This window comes from Helicoverpa armigera, chromosome 15 (assembly GCF_030705265.1).
Source record: "Helicoverpa armigera isolate CAAS_96S chromosome 15, ASM3070526v1, whole genome shotgun sequence".
Taxonomy (NCBI): domain Eukaryota; kingdom Metazoa; phylum Arthropoda; class Insecta; order Lepidoptera; family Noctuidae; genus Helicoverpa; species Helicoverpa armigera.
The window spans coordinates 8235219-8256587 of NC_087134.1; the positions used below are offsets into that span (position 1 = coordinate 8235219).

The window sequence follows — 21369 nt, forward strand, 5'->3', positions numbered from 1 at the left end:
AATGATGTAGCTTTCCAACAAAGAAATATTTTTCAAATTGGTTCAGTAGTCGGAACGTCGGAACGTTTAGGGTACAAACAAACAGAAAAATTTAATATTAGTATACACTAACAATTTAACAATAGGTACTATACTTTGTTATTAAAACCTGAGGAAACTAAATGCAGTACCAGGGTTAACCGTAGGCCGTTCTCCAACACAGTCTTTCTGTCGAGTTTCACGCCAAAAGTTCTGAACAGGTATAATAATGAAACATCTCTGCAATTTTAATAAATCACAGAAATATTTAAACCGTACTTAAGTCTAGTTTAACTATGCATGCGTACATTAAATTACTATTTTCTTCAAAATTCAAAATTCTGAAAATCAGAAGCCACAGCCAAACTTACAAGCTAACTTGATCTACGCCTACGCGCTACGAAGCATCGGTGACGTAGGCAGGTGTATGACGTAGCGTAGGCGGTTGCTACGAGTCTGCTACGCTCCACCACCGTAGGTTGCTAACAACCAAAGGTTATCAAAATAATATTTTTAAGACGATTATAGAAAATATTGATTTTTTGAAGTTTAAGTAGTAGTGGGTTGTTAATTATGTTAGCTTAGTCGGATCAGAAGCCAATTTGATATTAATTTGAATTTTATTTTTAGTACAAGTTAAAAGGAGAAACATAAGCCTTCTTTCAAAGGCAACCATGCCTTGTAGGCGTTAAGGCCGTCCCACAGGAGTTATCAGTAGGAGACAGTTGATGAATTTTATTTTTATTTTATTTATTTTTGCAGTTGCTAAAATGCAAGATTTATTTTTATCAAAAGAAAGTCTGCATCAAATTGAACAATACCAATACGAATTATAATAAATTTTATTAAGATTTTTTGAATAGAAAATATTACAACACGAGAGCGAGTTTTCTACGATTACCTAGGTATATACTTACATAATCTCTTACTTACAGTTAAAAGTGATGCGTAAATACCACTTGAAAACCACCCTTCCCCATGAGGGTAATGATCGTTGATACCAGTGGCGGATTTACCAATAGGCCAAGTAGGCCAGTGCCTAGGGCGGCAGATTTAGAGGGGCGGCAAGTTTAGCAATTTTTTTTACAGGTTTTTTTTTATAATTGAGTATATGAGTACACAATCCATATATAAATAAACGATTTATAAACGCAAAATTAATAAACTGTAATATATTAGGTACTTACATGATCATAAATTTTAAAATATTCTAAAGCGTTTCAATAAAAATAAAATAAAAAATCCGCTCGCTTCGCTCGCGGTTTTTTCATCATTCCTGGTTTGTTCTGCGCTCTTTGAGTCCTCAATCTAACAAAAAGTTAAAGCACCGAAGTAGCAAAAACAACAAACGCTCTACACTGACGATTTCGAAGCTGTTTATGAGGTGGAGGACTTTTGGAGTATTTTTGTGTTCCAAGACTCAAAAAATTTCGCGCTCGCTGCGCTCGCGCCTTTCACTTGACAGTGACTATTTTCTGATTTCTTTAGGTATTATTGCGTCCCAAACATCAAAAATTTCGCGCTCGCTACGCTCGCGGCTTCTTCTCTTTGCAGTGTTTTTTTCCACTCTTGTTTGGGTAGGTATTTTTGTGTCCTAAAGCTAAAAAAATTCGCGCTCGCTTCGCTCGCGACTTTTTCACTTTACGGCGGTTTTTTTTTTTACTGGTTTTGGTACAAAATTATTGAGTTTTTTACATTTGTCGTTTTTTTGAGGGGGTGCTCAATAGGTAGCCCGCCCCGGGTGCCACCCGATGCTACGCCGCCACTGAATCATAGCACCCGAACAAATGAACCGATTTCAATTAAGTTTTTTTTTGTACTACAGGTGTTTTACGAGCGAGTGTTCTTAGACATGTTTGATGAAAATCGATTGAGCCATTTAAAAGTTACAGAGGTTTTACGCTTCAAAGTCGCTGACATATAAACTTGTTAACATTAAACTCTTCGGTAGGTACATAGAGGTTTGCAAAAATAATCTAGTAACTGACAGAAATATCATTAAGTTCACAATCATTAGAGGCGGCAAAAATTGAATGGCCTACTAGCGGCAAGTTTGTAAATCCGCCACTGGTTGATACTCAAGTACCCAGTGCATACAAGGGCATGGGCTTTGAGGAGAATATATGCTATTGTCGGCAAAATATGGAAGAACTAGCTTTTCCCATCGGTTTCACCAACGTCCCTTGAGAACTACTCCCCTAAAATAAAAAGTAGCCTGTTTTCTCGATGAATACTTGGAAATCTACAATAGATTTTTTATGCAATAGTTCCTGAGAATCATACAGATAGGTACATGAGTCATTCATAAAAACTTTTCAGTTTTCGTAATTGAGTTGAAAAAATGGACTTTTAAGTCCTCGAGTGTTTCATGTGTATATTTTTACAAAGGTATTCAGGATTTGTAGTTGCCAGTTATCATTTAGACATTGAATAATCCCTATGTATTACATAACAACCTCGCTCCAAATAATATTTATCCAACACTGCAGCGAGTCTATTAACAATAATTAACGCTAATTAGGCGACCTTAACCGCCATAATTAGTACATCCGACTTATTTTAATTATATTCAATGTCGGATCTAATTCATGAAACTATTCGCCTGTTTCCTGAAATACGGACATTTTTTTAGAGAACATTAGTTAATTCCGCACGAGCGGTTTTTTGCCACGTGCGTGAAATACAAAATTCTAAGTTTAAGCTGAATAGGCATCTATGTTGTTTTTTATTAACCGCTTTCTGCAATCAATTGTCTCGCGTGTATCTACGCTCCGACATACAACGGGTTAATCTACTTTTTCCCAACTATGTTGTGGTCGACTTTCAGTCTAACCTGATGCAGCTGAACCAGCAAAGAGAGAAGTACAAACCTAGCAATTATAGTACCTGTTACTTACCTAAGTTCTCTTTGTGTTGCTCTTAACTAAAGGTAAAAAATCTTGATTATACTTTTTCCCAAAAACATATTAAACAAATAAACTACTACTTAAAATAATATTTTAAGCGATTAACGGTCCGTTCAGACAGACCGGCTCGGAGAGTATCTAGGTATCGGCGCTCATCTTTCTTTTCACACAGACCGGAATCCTATCACTAAAATCGATCCGATCGGCTAAAAGAACATGCAATCGGAGCCAAACGTCTGCAAGACAAAAGCAGTGCACATGCAAAAAATAAGCCTTACTAAAAATACTAAGTAAGTACTCGATTTTCAACGCATTAAGAATTTGCTCTCCTCTCCGAGCCGGTCTGTCTGAACGGACCCTAAGTCATTGTTATCTACTGTACCTAGTTGCATTTTATTTTTTAACTGATTTATCAAATAAATAGTCGTATATCAAGATTTTACCTCTAGTTAAATGTCTACACAAACGGTACCTATAGTTTTGAGCTTGATTTGATAAACCCTGCGATGATTGAATCAATGGTAGACCAAAAATATCACATCTAAAATACCTATGTAAAATTATTTAGCACTAACTAAGTTACCGAAGCTCAGCATTTTACCTAAAATTGAACTGACCTTTACGCGCCTGGATAGTTTGCACCTACGATTGACCATCGGATCCTGTTAGTGCAGTGCGCCGCATGCAGATTCGATTAATTCATTTTAATGCAGGGAAACCGCATTTTTTGCTTCGGTAAGTCTCTGCTAGTTTCATCACTTGAAATAGTTTTAGTAGATGAAAGAGATAGGAATTAATTTACTGCAAGCATGTAATTTAGATTTGCCATTAATATTATAAACACGAAAGTTTGTAGGAATGTATGCACCTATGTGTTTTTAGGTACCTACTCTTTCACGCAAACACTACTGAATAGATTTTGATTAAACTTAGCAATATAAGAATATCTTATACATATATCAGGCTTCTTTTAATCCATGTTTATCTAAGCCTGTTTGTGTCAATTTTTCAATATTCGCTTTCGATTCGTTATGGCGAGAATTAAAAAAACGGCAAGAGGAAGTACCTAAGACTCCCGCACGAACAGTTCCGTACCATCCCTACTAATATTATATATGCGACAGTAACTCTGTCCGTCTGTCTGTTACGCTTTCACGTCTAAACCACAGATCTGATTTTAATAAAATTTGGTACCTTGAGAAAGGACATAGGATAGTTTGAATCGGACAAAAAAGACGTTTGGTTATGGGAGCCCCCTTAAATATTTATTATGTTCTAGTTTTCAAAATTTGTTGTTATAGCGGCAATAATAATACATCATCTGTAGACTGTGAACATTTCAATAGTCTTACTATCACAGTTAAGGAGATACAGCCAGAGGCCAGACAGTCGAACAAACTGGCGGACATCGAAGTCTATATTAGCCTCTACCGTGATATATTATTACGGAACCCTAAAAACGGGGGACAACTTTGTAGTTAACCTGCATTTCACACTGCATATAGTAGGTAACCATAGTGAGAGTAGCAGATAGTCAGATACCCTTTACCTTTTTCATTGAGATAGAAATGTTTTATAAGTTAATTATTTTTTTAAATTAGTTATTATGTAGTAGGTACTAATTGAACCATCAGTACAAAGCTAATAAAGAATTGAGTATTGAGTATCTGTACACTGTTGTAGTTATTTGATACCGTGATACAATGCCCAACAACTAGCGGCCATGTTCCTCCTGTAGCTCTTCCCAAGGATCCATCATAAAACCATAAAAGTTATACGAGAGACTTGAAAAGACTTACCTACCAAATAAGTTTAAGCACGAAAACTAGCTTAAAAAATATACAGAAACTTACACTTATCACATTATACTAAATTAATTAAAAAATCAAATAAGAAAATAAAAAAACCTTTCAGAGTTCCCGCGCTTTTTTCCAAATCTGAATTTATTTTTCTTTCTGGACTGGTCAATCGTTCCATTTACCAAAAAATATGTGTATCAAATTATGTAAATCAGTAAATCTAAAATATGTGCCAGCAGTTAGTACAAATATAAATTTTTAATTCATTAAATTTTTAATTTTAGCTGTAGAATTTTATAGAAGTTATTTTTATCTGAAGAAAAATTCATAATACACGTAATATGGAAAACGGAACGTGTACTACTGACATTGACATAAATATTTTTTGATAGATGAATCTGGGAAAATACACAAAGCTGTTCGTGGTTTGTTTTGTTATTGTTCTGTGTTAAAAGGTAAAATAATGAATTCAAGAAAGCACTGGGGTGAATTGGAAGACGAGAGGACCGACGAGACTTTACTACAGAACGTAAATTTTAACCCCATCATAGAGTTGGGTATGCAAAACATTCCGGAAATATCTATCACAGTTAAATCATCGCCTATTGAACTCCCGAAGCCGAATTTAATCACGCATACTATACAGCTTCATGCTCACGCAAGACAACTATCAGGAATATTAGATCAAGCTGAAAATGCCATGTTTGAAGGTGGTCGATTGGGTCCTGTAAGTTTACCCGCGCAGCCGCCAGAACCATGCTTGAAACTTGAACACGAGACGAACCCACCAATCAACTTCCTCGAAAAAGAGTATTGTGACTTCTCGGTAGGCAAAGGTCCTATGATTCTGCCGTTTACACCAGAAAGTCACAAAAGAGCACTGCGTCAGTGTGCAGCCATAGCTCTGGGACATGTTGGAATCTCAACAACCACAAACGTTGCTCTCACCGCACTGGCCGACGCGTTAGACATACATTTAACCCACATGTGTAAATTACTCAGGACAGTAGTCGATAAGGAAGCCAGTGGTCTAAAATCAGGATTCCCAGATGCAATTTCGAAAGTATTTACTGATCTCAATGTTGGCAATCTGCATGACTTTTATGAAAACAGAGTTGTGAGGTACCATGCAATGACTAAAAAGAAGTGTGATGACCTGAGGACGCAGTGTGAAGCACTGGCTAATATGGACATAGCACCACAGTTGAAATTGGAGGAAGTACCAGAGTTACACTTTCCCGCTGCACTAGATGGAGCATTCACACCTTCACTAGAGCCTGGGTTCCAAATGCTTCACAGTTTGGAGCAAGAACAGCTGCAAGGCTTAGAGCTCCTGGATGCCGTGACTCCAGATGATATTAAAATAGAACCCATGGAGTTCTCACAACCAGAGACGACAGCCAAGCTGCCCTCATTATCACCTAGTGCTAAGAAGAAACGAAAATAAATATTTTTCCCCAGTAGATTTTATTCTTGTATGGTTCTAGAAGCAGTAATATTTTAGTAAAATACCAATACTCAGAACTATTAAGTTTTTCATTTTATTAATTACCCCCTAAACACACTTTCCTAGAATAGAATGAATAGAAATCATTATTGATTCATCTTCATAGCTGCATTTGTTGAAAAACATGAGGTTCTGCAAATTCCTTTCCGACACATAGCATGACCATGACCTTACAACTTTATCATCCTGTTTGTTTTTTAGACTTGAACTGATAAAGATCGAATTAGGTAGGGTTTAGTTAAAGTCATCAAGATTTGTGCTTGAGAATAATAATCTGGGTAGGCTAGATACGAAAAATCTCCAAATAAAACACCTATTTAACATAGCACCAAATAATTTATTCCAATTACTGTGTTAGATAACAAAAAGTGCTGCCAAAACGCTGATAATTACACCACTGTATATACAACTTGCAATATGATTGTCTTGGATTATACACAAACAAATGAGAGTCAAATTGGTCCACCACAGACCTGATTCATTGCTATATTTTACATACTCAAGTCAAAACATTTATCACAATATTCTAATTACTAAGGCACTATGTGAAAAACCCTAAAAATATTTATGAATTGAAAAATAAGCAATATTACAGAACTATAGGTGGTTGAGATGTTATTCATTGAGACACATCCCTTTTTCATTATTTACACCCTACATGATAATGCATAATATTAAAATGTCAAGAGGATAAAAGCATTGTACCAAATCCATAACTGTTAAAATTATTATTCCAATGTCATGTCAGTGATATTCTTAAAATTTAATGACTAATTAAAACAAAAGCAAGCATTGATCTAGAACTTGATTGTAATTATGGAATGTGTTAAGGAATACAATGAACACATGAAAAATTACATGTTCAAAATTGACTTCTATTCAAAAAAAGTTTGTTAAACATTTTCATTCTCGATCCATGCTTCTTCACAAAAACTTAATAAGTACGGAATAAGATCAGTGAAGCCCATAAAATAATATTGATAGTAGGTATACTATACAGTGTTAGTTGCTAGTGCCAGACAACAAGTAACATATTATTAACTGATTTGATATGTAGAGACCACAAAAACAATATGAAATATTTATTATGTACAAAATGTTTTGAAGTTTGGATAAAGAAATTTCAAGACTGTCTGTACTTCTACATATTTTTTATTGGTTGTTGAAAACATCAACTCTTTGAAGTCTGTGGTAATTTCATATTGTTTTTCAGATCATAGAAAATGCTTGTATGAAAAGCAGGAGATTCACAATTGATAGTTATGGGCATTAATTAAAGCTAGTATTAATTCTAATATCAGTTAAAAGCTATACATTTACATCTTGCATCACTTGCTTTATTTTTGTTCACTTCTTTTCTTTCTTTCGTCGAAATAACAGGATGTGGGGCTCTGGAAATCAAATAAACTTTATTAGTAAAAGAGTAGCATACAAACAGAACTTATCAGAACAGAAATATTGCTTTATATAGCAAAATTATTATAAAAAAAGAAAAAAATATACATAACATTGTAATCATAACTAAACATCATAAATATGGAATATATCATCAACAGCATTTTCCCTAAAACTGATAAACCTACAAGATGTTCATGGCCCAAACAAATGTTCTTCCGTCTTAATACCACAAACAATCGAGCCACTAAACAAACTCATTTGTAAATCTACGAGTGTGTACTCACCAGGTTGATGCGTCATATAGTGCACCCACCCCTGACTCTGCTGCACTCCGATGCCGCGCCACTCTTGCTCTGACATCAAGTGGTTCTTAGGAACCAGCTTCACCATCTCTTTCGGCAGTACCACATGCCTGAAAGTAATAATTGTCAATGTAAGAACATCAAAATAAAAAGGAACATAGACAAATCATATTACTGTCGAATGTAAATATCTAGAATCCATAAAACCATAAATTTTAAATGATAGTGTTAAACTCTTTAGAAAACAGACACCAATACCGATTTTTCGGTCAGTGGGTCGTCTTAGGGGCGGAGTTTCTAGAACTTTTCATAGAGCATTTTAGTCTTGAATGTTTGAATAGGAATGAAGTTTGGTTTAAGTTATGTGTACAGTTGTGGTGGTATAGATACATTTATATTGGAGTTTTGGGTTGTTTTCTAACACTAACGGCGTGTACTTAACTAATAAAACGAAGTTAACCCTGGCTGGAACCAGCTCATTGAAACTTTCAATTGAAACTTTTGATAGGTTATGAATGACTGAAAAATTAACTTATGCAATACATAGCTAGCTTAGTTTTACGTGGATAGTAAATTATTCAATAGAACCCTTACCTGTATTCGTGCTCTTCATCGTAGTATTTCTCAGAGTAATAAATATCCCTACTCGACATGGTGATGACAATCACAATATTTCAAAACGCCGACAAAATAACAATGCGCCCGTTTGAGAAGAAAACCAATACTTTCTCGAATTTGCAATTAGCAATAATACAAGTGCGATGTACACAAACCAATAACTTTGCAGGGTTTTCTAGAAAATCACAAAGAAAACTTGCACTGGTTACAAATACGACAGAGAAGCGTTAACGATTTCAAAATTTGAAAAAGTCAGTGTTGCCAAGAGTAAATTAAATAAACCGTAATTTACCGTTAATCAGTGCAGATATTCTCGATAAAGCAAATCACCTAAATTTTATTACAAAAAGAATGATGCTATCTAAACTAAAAATATATTGCACAATTATTATGTTTTTATTTTATTTGTTTAAAATCAGTGCAGTTTCAATATTAAACTCTACACAATCAATTTTGTATAGTACTTTGTATTGTGCAATTTAATTGCACGTCTAGAATCCTCCTTAGGGCTTGTTCACATGAATCAGAAATAGTGTTTTCTACGAATAGTTTATTTTCAAAATTCGTTATTTTGGAATCTTTAAAATCATGTTAAAACCGCGCCGATAAGCGCTTATAAGTTTCTAGCTTCTTCCCGTATACGGCCTTACATTGGAAATGTGTGTATGTTTGTCACTTCTTCATCCTCAAAAGGCAGAAACTTCAGTAATATGAGGCGATTCTCACACTGCCCCGCATGATGCAGCGTAGCGCGTGGATGCGTGTTCTTCCGTTGTTTATAAGAATCTCCGTTTGTATGGAAAACACGCACAGTCCAACACACTGAAAATGCATCCACGCGCGTTCATGCGGATCACGCGCAGACACGCGGAGAAACATGCACCCCCGCGCGTAGGTGCGGGGCGAGACGTAAGGTATGGCACACCGAAACCCGCACAGCCGCGCGTGATTTTGAATGGGCGTGACGTGTGTGTTTGAAAATGGATCTCGATGAGAGCCGCCGTGCGTGAATCTACAAAACGCACCTACGCGCGTGAGTGCGCAAAATACCCGCACGATGATGCAGATCTGCACTCCCGCAGGAACGCGCGTAGGTGCGTCGACACTCAATATGCAGCATGATGCGGGGCAATGTGAAGATCGCCTAATATTGTCAAGCATAGCGGAATCTAATATTATCGGGTACCTACATCAGAATAACACGCAGGCACTTTTATTCGGTGCAGTAGCTAGTTTCCTCAGAAAGCAGGCGAAACCGCTGGTGGGAACTAGTTTTGAAATAAAACAAGTACCTAATTCTTAAATATTTTTTAATACCAAATGTTTATTTATATTTATCACAAGATTAGAGAATAAGACAATAAGTTAGATACCTATCTACCTACTTCCTGTTTCCTTAAATATTAAATAAGCCTATGCCTAGTTTTAATCCCAGAAAAATGTATGAATATGTAGGTATACACCTGAGGTATACACTATAATAACGAACCCCATCTTGTTAGACTATTTGATTTCAGAAAAAATAATACCAGTCTTGTTGGAGGTACAAAGTCTATGGCAGTTCTCACTCAGCCTGAGAGCGACAATACTGTCACAAACTTAGAGTCATGATAACCAGATGTTTATCAAGTTTCTAACTAAAATAACAGACTATTTAAATCAAAGAAGTCAGAATCACTTCAGCATTTTGCTTTACTAATAAAGACCCAATTCCATCCCTCGGTTACTTTTCAAGTCAGTCATCTCTCTATTTACTTAATTATATATTTTTTCCATATATGCTTGTGCAATTCCAGCACCGTAGCAATGTTACATATGCCTGTAGAATCACAATAAGAACTTATAATTTAACTCACACTCTTTTCAGTGTAAGCATGAAAACAACATCATGGTTTTGATTACTATTAGTAAAAATTTCAACATCAGAAACTAATCTTTATGAGTTTTAATATGCCTTTCTAATTCGCTCTTTTTTATGAACTAGGAGTGGGTAATATAGCTTTTTCACAATATCAAATCGAAACTATATATTGATATTTGATATCGGATTTCGAAACTATATATTTTCTGAAACTATATATTAACAGATACGCGTAATCCGTCTCATGATGTTGTATCATTCCATAAAGCGTATTGTGAGTGAGAACCACCTAGGCATGCGATATTGTAAATATCGTAATACGATGTATCTCTAAGGAGCTAAATTACAAACAACGGTTTTGTCTAGATACTTAGCTGAAGTTTAAACATCACTAATTTCACGTGATGAAAAAGCCTATTACGTAGTTAGAGAAAACATACAATCGTCATCATCAATGAACTGTCCTTCATACTTTTACCAGGCTTAGGACTGGCTGCATTATTGTCTGTTATGAAAAGTTTTATAATAAATTATACCTAAATGTAGGTGCCGAACGATAAAATAATGCAGGCGTATTTAACAGTTCATTTGATGATATATACAAACTTTTTATATTTACACTATTTACATTGTCTTTTTACATTTTCAACTATTTACGTTGTTTGTTCAGCATTTATTTAAATCTGTTTTCATCTAGATTTACGTTCAAAGATACGAGCTGGTTTACTTTTGATGTTGTCAGCCGAGTGCGACGATCATTTATAATTAGTCCCGTTTTGCTAAAGATCCTCTCGCATGGAACTGACGTCGCCATGATGTTTCCATATCTTTTTAATAGTTTCGCCAAGTATGGATATGTAAACTTATGTTTGCGCCACCATTCGAGAGGGCAGTTCCACGTAGTTCCTGTGAAAACTGGCAACAGGTCGTCATTCAAATAGCCATCTATTTCTTTAATGGCTTTTGACACCGGTGTCCCGACATTTTGCTTTTTTCCCACTATTTCGTTTAAAATTGTCCATGGTGAAAACTTATCAGCATTGTGGTCCTCAGATGCCGAGACGGGTGCCTCTTCTCGCGCTCTCTCCTGCGCTATAATACCACTTACTAAGTCCTGGACTCGTTTCTTAGTATTTATAATTTCATTTTCGTCAGAAAAGACAGCCAGTTTGTATCGAGGATCTAAAAATGTACATACCGAAAATGTTCCACTTCTTTCAAGATTGAGAATCTGGTTATTAGTCCTGTCCTTAAAGTGTAAATTAGCTCTTTAGATACATCACAGAATTCTTCGTCCAGGAGTTTATCACATGATGATATTAGACACCGTGTCATGACTATGACTGAACTACCAGTCATATACTTTTCGCCGCTCATCGATTCTGTCGCGTCCTCGAACGGTTTCAATATTTTTGTGACTTCGGCAAGTAGCAACCACTCTTCGTTGGTAATAATGGGAAGGTCTTTTCTGATGACTGCAACTGTAGACCTAATGCAATGTTCCAGTTCCACGAAGCGCCGTATCATGTGAAAGCTGGAGTTCCAGCGCGTCGGAACTTCTTGAATCAAACGTTTTGGTACGCAGTTTGGCTGATCATTAGTTTGTGCTTTTAATAATTTCTCTAAGGCGGTACTGTTTTTTAAAAAGCGCACAATTTTTTACTTTATCTAATACGGACTGTAGAGTCTGCTCTCTTGTAATGGCATTCTGTAAAATCAAATTAAGCGTGTGTCCATAGCATCCATAATGCTTCCAACCGATGTTAGTAACCGCTCTTTGAATATTGGCCGCATTATCAGTTACTATAAAATTAATTTTGTTTAATGTTAATTCATATTTACTCATTACATCATTTAACACACTCTGAATGTTTTCACTCGTATGAGAATCTTCGAAATTAGAACAGTCCAGCAAGATGGTCTTTAGCTCGAACTCCTCCGATAAAATGACCGGTAACAGCCAAATACGATTCATTGGCTCTTGACGTCCATAAGTCAGCTGTAAGACACAAATGTTCAATGCTACCCAATGTCGTTTTTAAAGTTTCTTCGTTTTATTGTACAAGGCAGGAATCATGACGTTAGAAATAGTTTTTCTAGTCGGGAGTTGATAGCCAGGGATCCAGCGCATAACTTTTAAAAGCTCGTTCCTCTACTAATGTAAAGGGTGATAACTATCTATGAATAAGTCTAGTACATCATTGTCGATCTTTCTTTTCAAGTCACCTGATATTTTTTAGTGGCGCCATATCTTTCTATACCTTGTTGTCTTACGTGACGTGGGGTGAAACTGTTGGATTCGCTGCTGTTGAAGTTGAGGCGATTGGGTTTGCTAACGTAGTTATTGTAGCCGATGTTGACGGTGTTGCAGATGAATCTGCGGCAATAATCTGACTTGCTGAGGCAGTTTGGAAAGTCGTAATATCTTGCTGCCCGGTAGCAACTCTCGTATATGCATCTAAATGCTTTTTAAATGTGCCTTTAGATTGCCTGTCGTACCTTTATAACTATAACTGTCACCACAAACACGACATTTGGCTTTTTGTCCACTAAATTTGTTTTGTCAAAATAGTCCCATAAAATACTCGAATTTATACGAGACATTTTAAAAATAGTTTTTAACACGAGTCACAAAATGTTTCAATATAAGTACCTAACCTACTCTAATTTTACACTTAAATTTTATTTACACCTTAATACCTACACACATTAATACTCAAGTTAAGAAATTAAACTATTTTAAATACTAAACTAACACAAATTAACAGAAAATCAAATCGTAAGTAAGTAATAATGAGGAACAACAATAATGCGCTCACTAATAATTGCTAGCACGAAACTAAAAAATAGAATTTTAAAATTTCTTTGCTTTCTAGTTCAAGGCCAGAGGACAACAAGCGTCATGCGCGAAGTTAATAAATCCTTGCAAATTATGTAATGTAATATGCATCATTATTACTTTAAAAGAAAGTTGAAATTCCTTTAACAATCTTGCCAAAATACTAAAACAATTCTTCAAACAGACTTATTGCATTTGACATAAGGTTCAGAATAGTACCTACGGATTATTAAGCTACGTTCTACGTTGGTTTTATTAATCACGCGCTCCCTCTCTCGGCCGGCTGCTAAGTTATTTCGTCGGTGTAGAGACTAGAGATCGTGTCACATCGTGTATACTCGGTCTTTATTCGGTAAATCGGTTTAATACGATACGTACGACAAGCTCATACTCGCCCTCGGATACGTTTTGGAGCAATATAGTGTTTCGCCCGATATATAGATTCAGATTAAGCCGATATCGGATTTTAGATATTGCACCAATATATAGATTCAATATCTATATACGTTTTGTATCACCCACTCCTATTATGAACTCCTCTGGGCAATGTTCACAGGAGTATACATTTTGTTATGTGTCAGTTGCATATGCCTCTTTAAGTGGGAAGCACGGGTGAGCCGAACTCCACAGATACAGCAGACGTGGGGCCTAGCACCGCTGTGAGTTAGTAAGTGCTTTTTTAAATCACTACGAGTGATGAATGCTCGCCCGCAAGTGTCACACTCAAAGTTCTTTTCACCTGTGTGTTGCCTGGAATTAAAAGAAGGTTGTTTATTGTTTTTTTCAGCATTTTAATAGAAGAAATAAAAGATTCTTGGTCTTACTGTAAAAAAGTTAGACGGAAATTAGTCACATGTTTAACAAAAATTCTCCATTCAAAGTGTTCTAAAACACATGTAGTGTCTGTTTATTTAATTTTTTTGTAATAAAATAATTGTAACTTTAGAAAAGTTACACAATTTTTTATACTTTACCTCGTATGATATTGTAAATGTCCAATGGTTCTAAATGAGCGTGGACACAGTTTACACTCATATGGTAATATCCCGGAGTGCTTGCGCTTATGAACAATTAAACCAGCAGATTGAGCAAATGATTCACCGCATATTGTGCACTGCAGTGGCTTTTCACCCTGGAAATTAACAGATTCAAAGTGTTATACAACCTACAAATTAGTCATACAAAAATGAGAGAGAAAAAAAGGGATTTTTGTGGTCAATGGGTCAATTTAAGAGTGACAATTTTATTCTCACTCATCATTTACCTAGCCTTTTACTACTCTGTTGGGATCAATTTCATGGATTCAAGTGTCACCAGATGCAGCTGACTGCGAGGGTTTGACATAAACTGACTGCAGTTACTTGAACAATTTAATACTCCTTGGTAAGAAGAGTAACTATTTTCACACACAAATGAATAACAGAACAACAAGTTTACTTACAGTATGTACTCTGAGATGCACTTTAAGGTTCTGTGCCAATGAGAAGTTCTTATTGCAATGGTGACAGGTGTACGGACGCTCCCCCGTGTGTGTCCGCATGTGAGTCTTCAGGCGAAACCTGAAAAGGCGCCTATGAAGACGTTAGTACAGGAAATACGTAAGAAGTAACTGGAGGAGTATATGATACATTACAGTATTCTACGCGTTTTTCGTTACAGTTTAGTAATAAGATGATAAATTAAACAGAATTGTTTGATATCGGAATAAAATATATTTATCAAACAGCTGAGTTTCATTCACTCCGTCGAGGTTAAAAATACATTTTTGTCATTATAATACTTCGCTAAAGATACCTGCTCCAGCCGGGCTCCAACTTGGGCCGCGTAAACACGGTTTTGTCAAGAAAACCCTGTACAAGAGTCGACAGAGTTTCACTAGATACCCGCACACCATATTCCGTGCAATATTGCATGACAATATTGGCGGCATTGTCGCCACAGCGAAGAAAATCTTTCACCATTTCATTATAAGCTACATCACGTTGTTGATTCATAGTGAGATAGTTTAAATAAATTAATAAACTTCGTTTCTCTGCCACAAGATTTAGGAATTTTCAATTCAAAACGACGACAGTCGACAGACCAACCAAAATGTCAAATGAAAATGTTTTTGTAATGCTATGTTGCCATTCCAAGATTATTTATTACCTACCTACATCATAATTTATCATGTAGTTTGCTTTGGTAGAAATATACTTGGGAGAGAAAAACTGCAATTAAGTATTTTTTAATGTTATATGTATTGTAGGTATTACCTATGTTATGTATTTTGTATATTTTAAATTATTTTGTATTTATGATCGCTGATGAGATTCGCCCACACTCACAGCTCATTTTTAATTTTGAGTAAATAGAGGTTCCCCACTACTTTTGTTTATACACTTATAGCTAAGCTTCAAGGTAATGTACATTGAATAATGATAAATGAAATAATCAGTAGTTGCATCAGGATGGAGTTCGGTGTGGACAAATGTGCAGTCATGCATGTAAAGCGAGGGGGAATTGTGGAATCTGAGGGAGTACAACTCTCAGATTCTATAAACCTGAGATCACTCTCCGCAAACGATACATATAAATACTTGGGTATGGCGGAGGGGTTAGGCATCAATGTGGCTGTCATGAAACAGTCATTGCGGGAGCGTTTCTTTGGCCGCCTGAATAAGGTCCTAAAAAGTTCCTTATCAGGCGGCAACAAGGTTCGCGCCTATAATGGTTGGGTCATGCCAGTCCTGATGTACTCCTTCGGCATACTCAAATGGACTCAAACTGAATTGGATGCCTTGGATAGGAGAGTCCGCACACTGCTGACCGCAGAACGAATGCATCACCCACGATCGTCGGTGATGAGACTGTACATCCCACGGAAATGTGGAGGCCGAGGCTTTTTAAATGCAAAGACGCTCCACAACCGCGAGGTGTGCAGTCTCAGAGAATATCTTCTCAAAAGCGACGTGGGTATGCATCGTGATATGGTAGCAGTGGACAAAGGACTCACCCGCTATCGTTGGCAAATGAGAACTGGCGCAGACCTGTGGTACTAACTACCCATGATCGCAAGGAAGTATGGCAGAGCAAACAGCTACACGGACGCTTCTTCGGGGCTCTTCATGGCCCCGATGTAGACTTCAATGCGTCCGTATCTTGGCTACGCTTCGGTGACTTGTTTGGAGAAACCGAAGGGTTTGTATGTGCAATTATGGACGAAGTTATCCTTACGAATAACTACCGGAGATATATCGTGAAAGACGGGACGGTTGACATATGTCGGGCATGTCACCATCCGGGTGAGTCTATCAGACATATTATATCTGGTTGTTCTCGTTTGGCTAATGGTGAATATTTGCACAGACATAACCAAGTGGCCAAGATTATCCACCAGCAGCTTGCTCTGCAATACAACCTTGTAGACCTTGAGGTACCGTACTACAGGTATGCGCCCGACCCAGTTCTCGAAAAGGACCATATCACGTTGTACTGGGATCGATCTATCATCACTGACAGGACTATTGTAGCCAATAAGCCTGATATTGTGGTAATAGATCGATTAGCGCGCCGCGCGATGATAGTCGATGTCGCCGTTCCGCATGACGAGAACCTTGTGAAAGCTGAGAAAGAGAAACAAATAAAGTATCTCGACTTAGCGCACGAGATTGTCGCCATGTGGAGTGTCGACACGGCTGTTGTTGTGCCGATTGTCGTTACGGCCAATGGTTTAATAGCCAAGAGCCTCGACGAACACCTCAGGAGGCTCTCGTTGGGCGGCTGGATCAAGGGACTGATTCAGAAGGCAGTACTCCTTGATACGGCACGTATTGTGAGGAGGTTTCTGTCTCTGGGACCCTAACCACCGGTACCTTGGACCCTGTGCCCGATATCGGTGGCAACCTATTTTTTATATTTTTAAATGTTTTTTATTTTATATTTAATATTTAAAAATGTAAATCATATGTTAAAAAATAAATAAATGATAAAGAATGAAATAATATAATAATGTAGGCCCATTAAATAATGTATATTTTTTATGTTCTTATTACTTGCCTTGATGACATAACTTTTCCACAAGTAAAGCATTGATGTTTCCGATTCTTCTTAGTTTTTGTTTTTGTACTATTCTCTATTTTAATATCTAGTTCTATTTTATTATCTAGATCACTTGCTTGTTCCTCCTGTATACTATGATCTATACTTTCATCAATAAATAACACTTTATCTTCACTTTTGGGTGATAATGTCTCGTTATCAGAGAAATTTTCGTTTTCTATGATCATGTCTTTACTGTCTAGCAAAAAACTTTTTTCCCTACAACTGTTTTCTAGTAAGGCTCTCAGCTTAACATCAGAAGTTTCACAGAGTTCAATAAATTCTATACAATCATCCAGTTTTTGAACACATTTTGAACATATGGTATCCGGAAGGCCATCATCTGGTGCTATCTAAAATATAAAATTACTGATTATTTCAAAAGAACAATATGTTTTATTGATAAAGACCATGACTGGAGATCATTGAAGATTTGTATTGCATATGGGTTAGCGATGAAGCAAGTTCTCCATGCATATTATATGAGCTTATATTTTATATTGGAGATTTGAAGTAGTACATAAGCCATAACCAGCATTATATCGATTATTTGAACGACTTCTGACCTAAGACGACCCACTGACTGACCCAAGTTTATAGAAATATTCTGATAAACCAAAATAATGTTTTACTCACTTTTATTTTTGCTATAGACATTAACTTGGTGGATAAAGTAAGGAAACCTGTCTTTTTGAATAAATTTACTAAGAAGTCACGATTGAAACAAACTCTACAAATTGCGGTCATTTTCAATGCGTTGAACCAATAACTTTAGGTTATTAAACAAGCTTGCATTCATAAATAAAATGTAAACACTAAAATGTAAACACGAAGTTGCACACAGCATGACAGTGACAGATTGGACATGAGTAGTTTCCAAGACATATTTTTCTATGGCAACCAATGGCAATAACCAAGAACTCTTATCTTACGGAAGAGTACAAAATGAAAAAGAAAATGAGAAAAGTTAAAGAGTATTTCTTATTCATGGGCCAATTTTTCCACCCGTACTCCAAAATTTTTGATTTTTCCTGTGCAACAACAAAACATACTCCAGCTGTTTCCTGTTTCATTAAAAAGCACAGTACCTACACCACTGTCAATGTTTTGAATCTTTTGAAGTCACTGAATGTCAACAATACGTCGTCACTCGTCAGCGAACTTTCGAATTTGAACTAGTTTTGCAGTGTCATTCATTAGCTTAAAACTTGTGCCATGTCTGTTAAACTTTACCATTTTCCTATCAGCGGACCCTCAAGGGGAGCCTTGCTCGCAGCCAGAGCAGTTGAAGTGCCAATAGATGTCGAAATTATTAATTTATTTCACAAAGAACAGTTCAAACAAAGTTTTCTGAAAATAAATCCTCAACACTGTGTGCCCACGTTGGACGATGATGGTTTTATACTATGGGAAAGTCGAGCTATTGCTTGTTACTTAGCTGATAAATATGCGAAGGATGATCAGTACTATCCGAGGGATTTGAAAAAGCGCGCACTGGTCAACCAGAGATTGTTTTTCGACAGTTCTTCTTTGTATGTGAAGATAAGGGCTATTTGTGTAAGTAAAATAAATACCTAAAGATTCACCATTTTCTATAAATGTTTGTAGATTAGCAAATAGATAAATGATGAATTTACTTCTTGAATTTGACATTTTCTGATTTCTGTATTTTTGCAGTTCCCAATATTATTTCTAGGGGAGACAGAGATTAAGAAGCCATTGAAAGATGACTTGAACACCACTCTGGGTTTTTGAACCAGTTCCTGGAAGAGAGTAAATGGGTAGCTGGTGATCATCCCACCATTGCAGACACTTCAATTTATGCATCACTGACCAGCATCCTAGTGAGTATTTTATGTTATCATGCAATATTGCTATCAACTCATGTCAATGCTTTATTTATTTCAACATACTGATAAAGCATAAGTGAACTAGTTTCTTATCTGCTCTTATTTGCATTTCAAATTGGAATTGCATTAAGTTCCTCTAGGTGTCAAACATTATTTGTTTTACTCTCTCATTTCAGGCTGTTGACTGGGATATTACAAGTTTCCCTAATATAGTGAGATGGGTGGATCAATGCTCCTCTTTGCCAGGAGCTTCAGAAAATAACATCGGAGCAAAAGCCTTTGGTGAGGCAGTCAAAAAGAACCTACACTAAAACAAGCATTTTTTTACTTACAAAATATATTTTTGTTACATGTTATATGTTATTGTTAAACTTATTTAATATACAACAAATTGGCTGCAATATATTATTATAAACTGTAGTTTAATTTTACCTTAGCTATAAACAATAATCTACAAGCAGTAAATTTTATTTAACAATCTGTTAAAATAATATTGCAGATTAGGAATATGAGCATTACTTATAAAACTTTAAAACTAATTGTTGCTCATTTCTTACTTTCCTCTTAATAACTGTCTCAGATTTGTATCCAAAACTGTTCATGATTTGAACAACTTCATCTGGAATGTTTTCTTCAATAAGCAGAAGGTAGAAGACTCCATTATTGGCTAGTTTCTTTGGTATCATGTTGAGTAGCCTGTCAGTAATCTCACGGCCCTTAGCCCCGCCAGCCCAACTAGCTGTGATGTCACTGCCTCCACACTCCTCACTGTCCGTCACCACATACGGTGGATTGAAGATGATAACATCAAAGATATTATCAGTGAAGGAACTAGCCAAGTCCATGTTGCATGAATCCAAATTAACCTTATTATAAGCAGCAGTTTGCTTGGTCATTGCACAAGCTTTTAAATTGACATCTGTGCTCAAGCAGAAAGTTTGTGGCAATGCCATACCGAGTGCTGTTATAACTACACCACTGCCAGAACCGACTTCTAAGCAGAATATGGGGTTTTTGCTTTTCAAGTATTGTAGGTCTTTTTCTAAGGCATCTATGAGTAGGAAGCTGTCTTCAGCAGGCTCATACACATGGTCAAAGTCAGCCTTATCAATGTGGTTCTGATAGGGAGTCTCCATGTCAGTTAATGCTCCCTCTGTCCGTCACTACGCCACTGGTGCCCTGCTCAGGCTCTTGTGGTGCTGGCTCTGTCACTACAGCTGGTCGCACACTCTTCTCTTTGCTGACCATACGCCTTATTTCATTTAGTCTGTCCTGAAAATTGGAACAAGGATATGTAATATGTCTGTTTACTTTCATTTAAAAATAATAGTATGACAAATCATCTTGAGCTAAATATTTAAGTAACAACTTACATCGTACTAACAAATTACATCCTAGAATAATTATTGTAACTGACCTGTGAGGCCTGCAAGACGTTCAATACCACAGTGACTTTGTGTTTGCAAGATATTAGTTTCTTCACATAGGGGTCCAAGTCAGGATGGTTGTTCAGTGCCTCTCGCACATTCTGCAGCTCCTCGTTCAATGATTCTATCTGCTGCTTCAGTTCCAACTGAGATATTCTGGAAAACATCATAATAGGATATTATAACAGATGCATTTGATCATGATAAAACATATACAATAACATTCGTCTCTGTAATGCAGGTGACCTACTTTTATGAATGAGCATCAAAGGATGCTGCGCTTAGTACTAGCCTCCACAATATTGTTTTTTTCTCTTCCAGCAAGATAGTAGAAAAAGAGGTTATGAGTAATAATTTTGTCAATATTTAGGACGATAAAATTGTAGGTACCATAACATTGATCAATTGCCTGTTTCCCTATAAGTATTTCGTACAGGCGTACAAAAACTACAAAGTTTAAAGCTTTCTAAATATTATTTACCTAGTAGCTCTGACTCTGTCGTCTAGCTGGTCCACAGTAGGTTTCAAAAGACCGAGCAGACCTTCTGCCAATGTGTCCCTAGTCGGGTTGTCGCACAAATTGCCAGTGTTCTCATCAGCAGATGTTGTGGTGCTCTCTGTGTCATCCATTTCGTATTTACTTTACTCCAATCACTTCTTCATTGTAAAGTAAAATAATATTTAGGATTTTTCCTTTGACAAATCGAGAATTTATCAATCAAATCGTGTCATTTGTCAAAGCAACATGTCAAATGATAATCGAT

The 21369-nt window shown here is 36.4% G+C and overlaps 6 protein-coding genes across 6 annotated transcripts; 2 read left to right on the top strand and 4 right to left on the bottom strand.

Moving 5' to 3' along the window:
- Window positions 1-5087: 5087 nt before the first annotated feature.
- LOC110370625 (STAGA complex 65 subunit gamma) lies at window positions 5088-6247 on the top strand. The gene has a single exon (XM_021326519.3). It carries the CDS (start codon window positions 5187-5189, stop codon window positions 6168-6170), a length of 984 nt encoding a protein of 327 aa, XP_021182194.3. The 5' UTR covers window positions 5088-5186; the 3' UTR covers window positions 6171-6247.
- Window positions 6248-6546: 299 nt separating this feature from the next.
- Window positions 6547-8799, bottom strand: LOC110370745 (cyclin-dependent kinases regulatory subunit). The gene is made up of 3 exons (XM_021326675.3): window positions 8525-8799; window positions 7913-8040; window positions 6547-7621 (listed from the first exon to the last, which is right to left on the bottom strand). The coding sequence occupies exons 1-3, from the start codon at window positions 8581-8583 to the stop codon at window positions 7578-7580; spliced, it is 231 nt and encodes a 76-aa protein (XP_021182350.1). The 5' UTR covers window positions 8584-8799; the 3' UTR covers window positions 6547-7577.
- A 1042-nt stretch (window positions 8800-9841) lies between these two features.
- On the bottom strand, window positions 9842-18191 carry LOC110370754 (zinc finger protein 32). Its single transcript, XM_064038166.1, has 6 exons — window positions 17965-18191; window positions 17287-17681; window positions 14690-14807; window positions 14223-14380; window positions 13776-13998; window positions 9842-10521 (listed from the first exon to the last, which is right to left on the bottom strand). The coding sequence occupies exons 1-5, from the start codon at window positions 18073-18075 to the stop codon at window positions 13776-13778; spliced, it is 1005 nt and encodes a 334-aa protein (XP_063894236.1). The 5' UTR covers window positions 18076-18191; the 3' UTR covers window positions 9842-10521.
- A 268-nt stretch (window positions 18192-18459) lies between these two features.
- LOC110383926 (glutathione S-transferase 1) lies at window positions 18460-19593 on the top strand. Its single transcript, XM_021344894.3, is given in 4 exon segments — window positions 18460-18885; window positions 19006-19069; window positions 19072-19172; window positions 19355-19593. Coding segments are annotated over 4 exon segments (642 nt in total). The 5' UTR covers window positions 18460-18543; the 3' UTR covers window positions 19490-19593.
- Window positions 19594-19681: 88 nt separating this feature from the next.
- LOC126053432 (methyltransferase N6AMT1) lies at window positions 19682-20314 on the bottom strand. The gene has a single exon (XM_049844816.2). The coding sequence runs from the start codon at window positions 20312-20314 to the stop codon at window positions 19694-19696; it is 621 nt and encodes a 206-aa protein (XP_049700773.2). The 3' UTR covers window positions 19682-19693.
- On the bottom strand, window positions 20231-21353 carry LOC110383929 (SNAPIN protein homolog). The gene is made up of 3 exons (XM_021344910.3): window positions 21087-21353; window positions 20596-20761; window positions 20231-20450 (listed from the first exon to the last, which is right to left on the bottom strand). Exons 1-3 carry the CDS (start codon window positions 21233-21235, stop codon window positions 20316-20318), a joined length of 450 nt encoding a protein of 149 aa, XP_021200585.2. The 5' UTR covers window positions 21236-21353; the 3' UTR covers window positions 20231-20315.
- Between the last annotated feature and the right edge of the window lie 16 nt (window positions 21354-21369).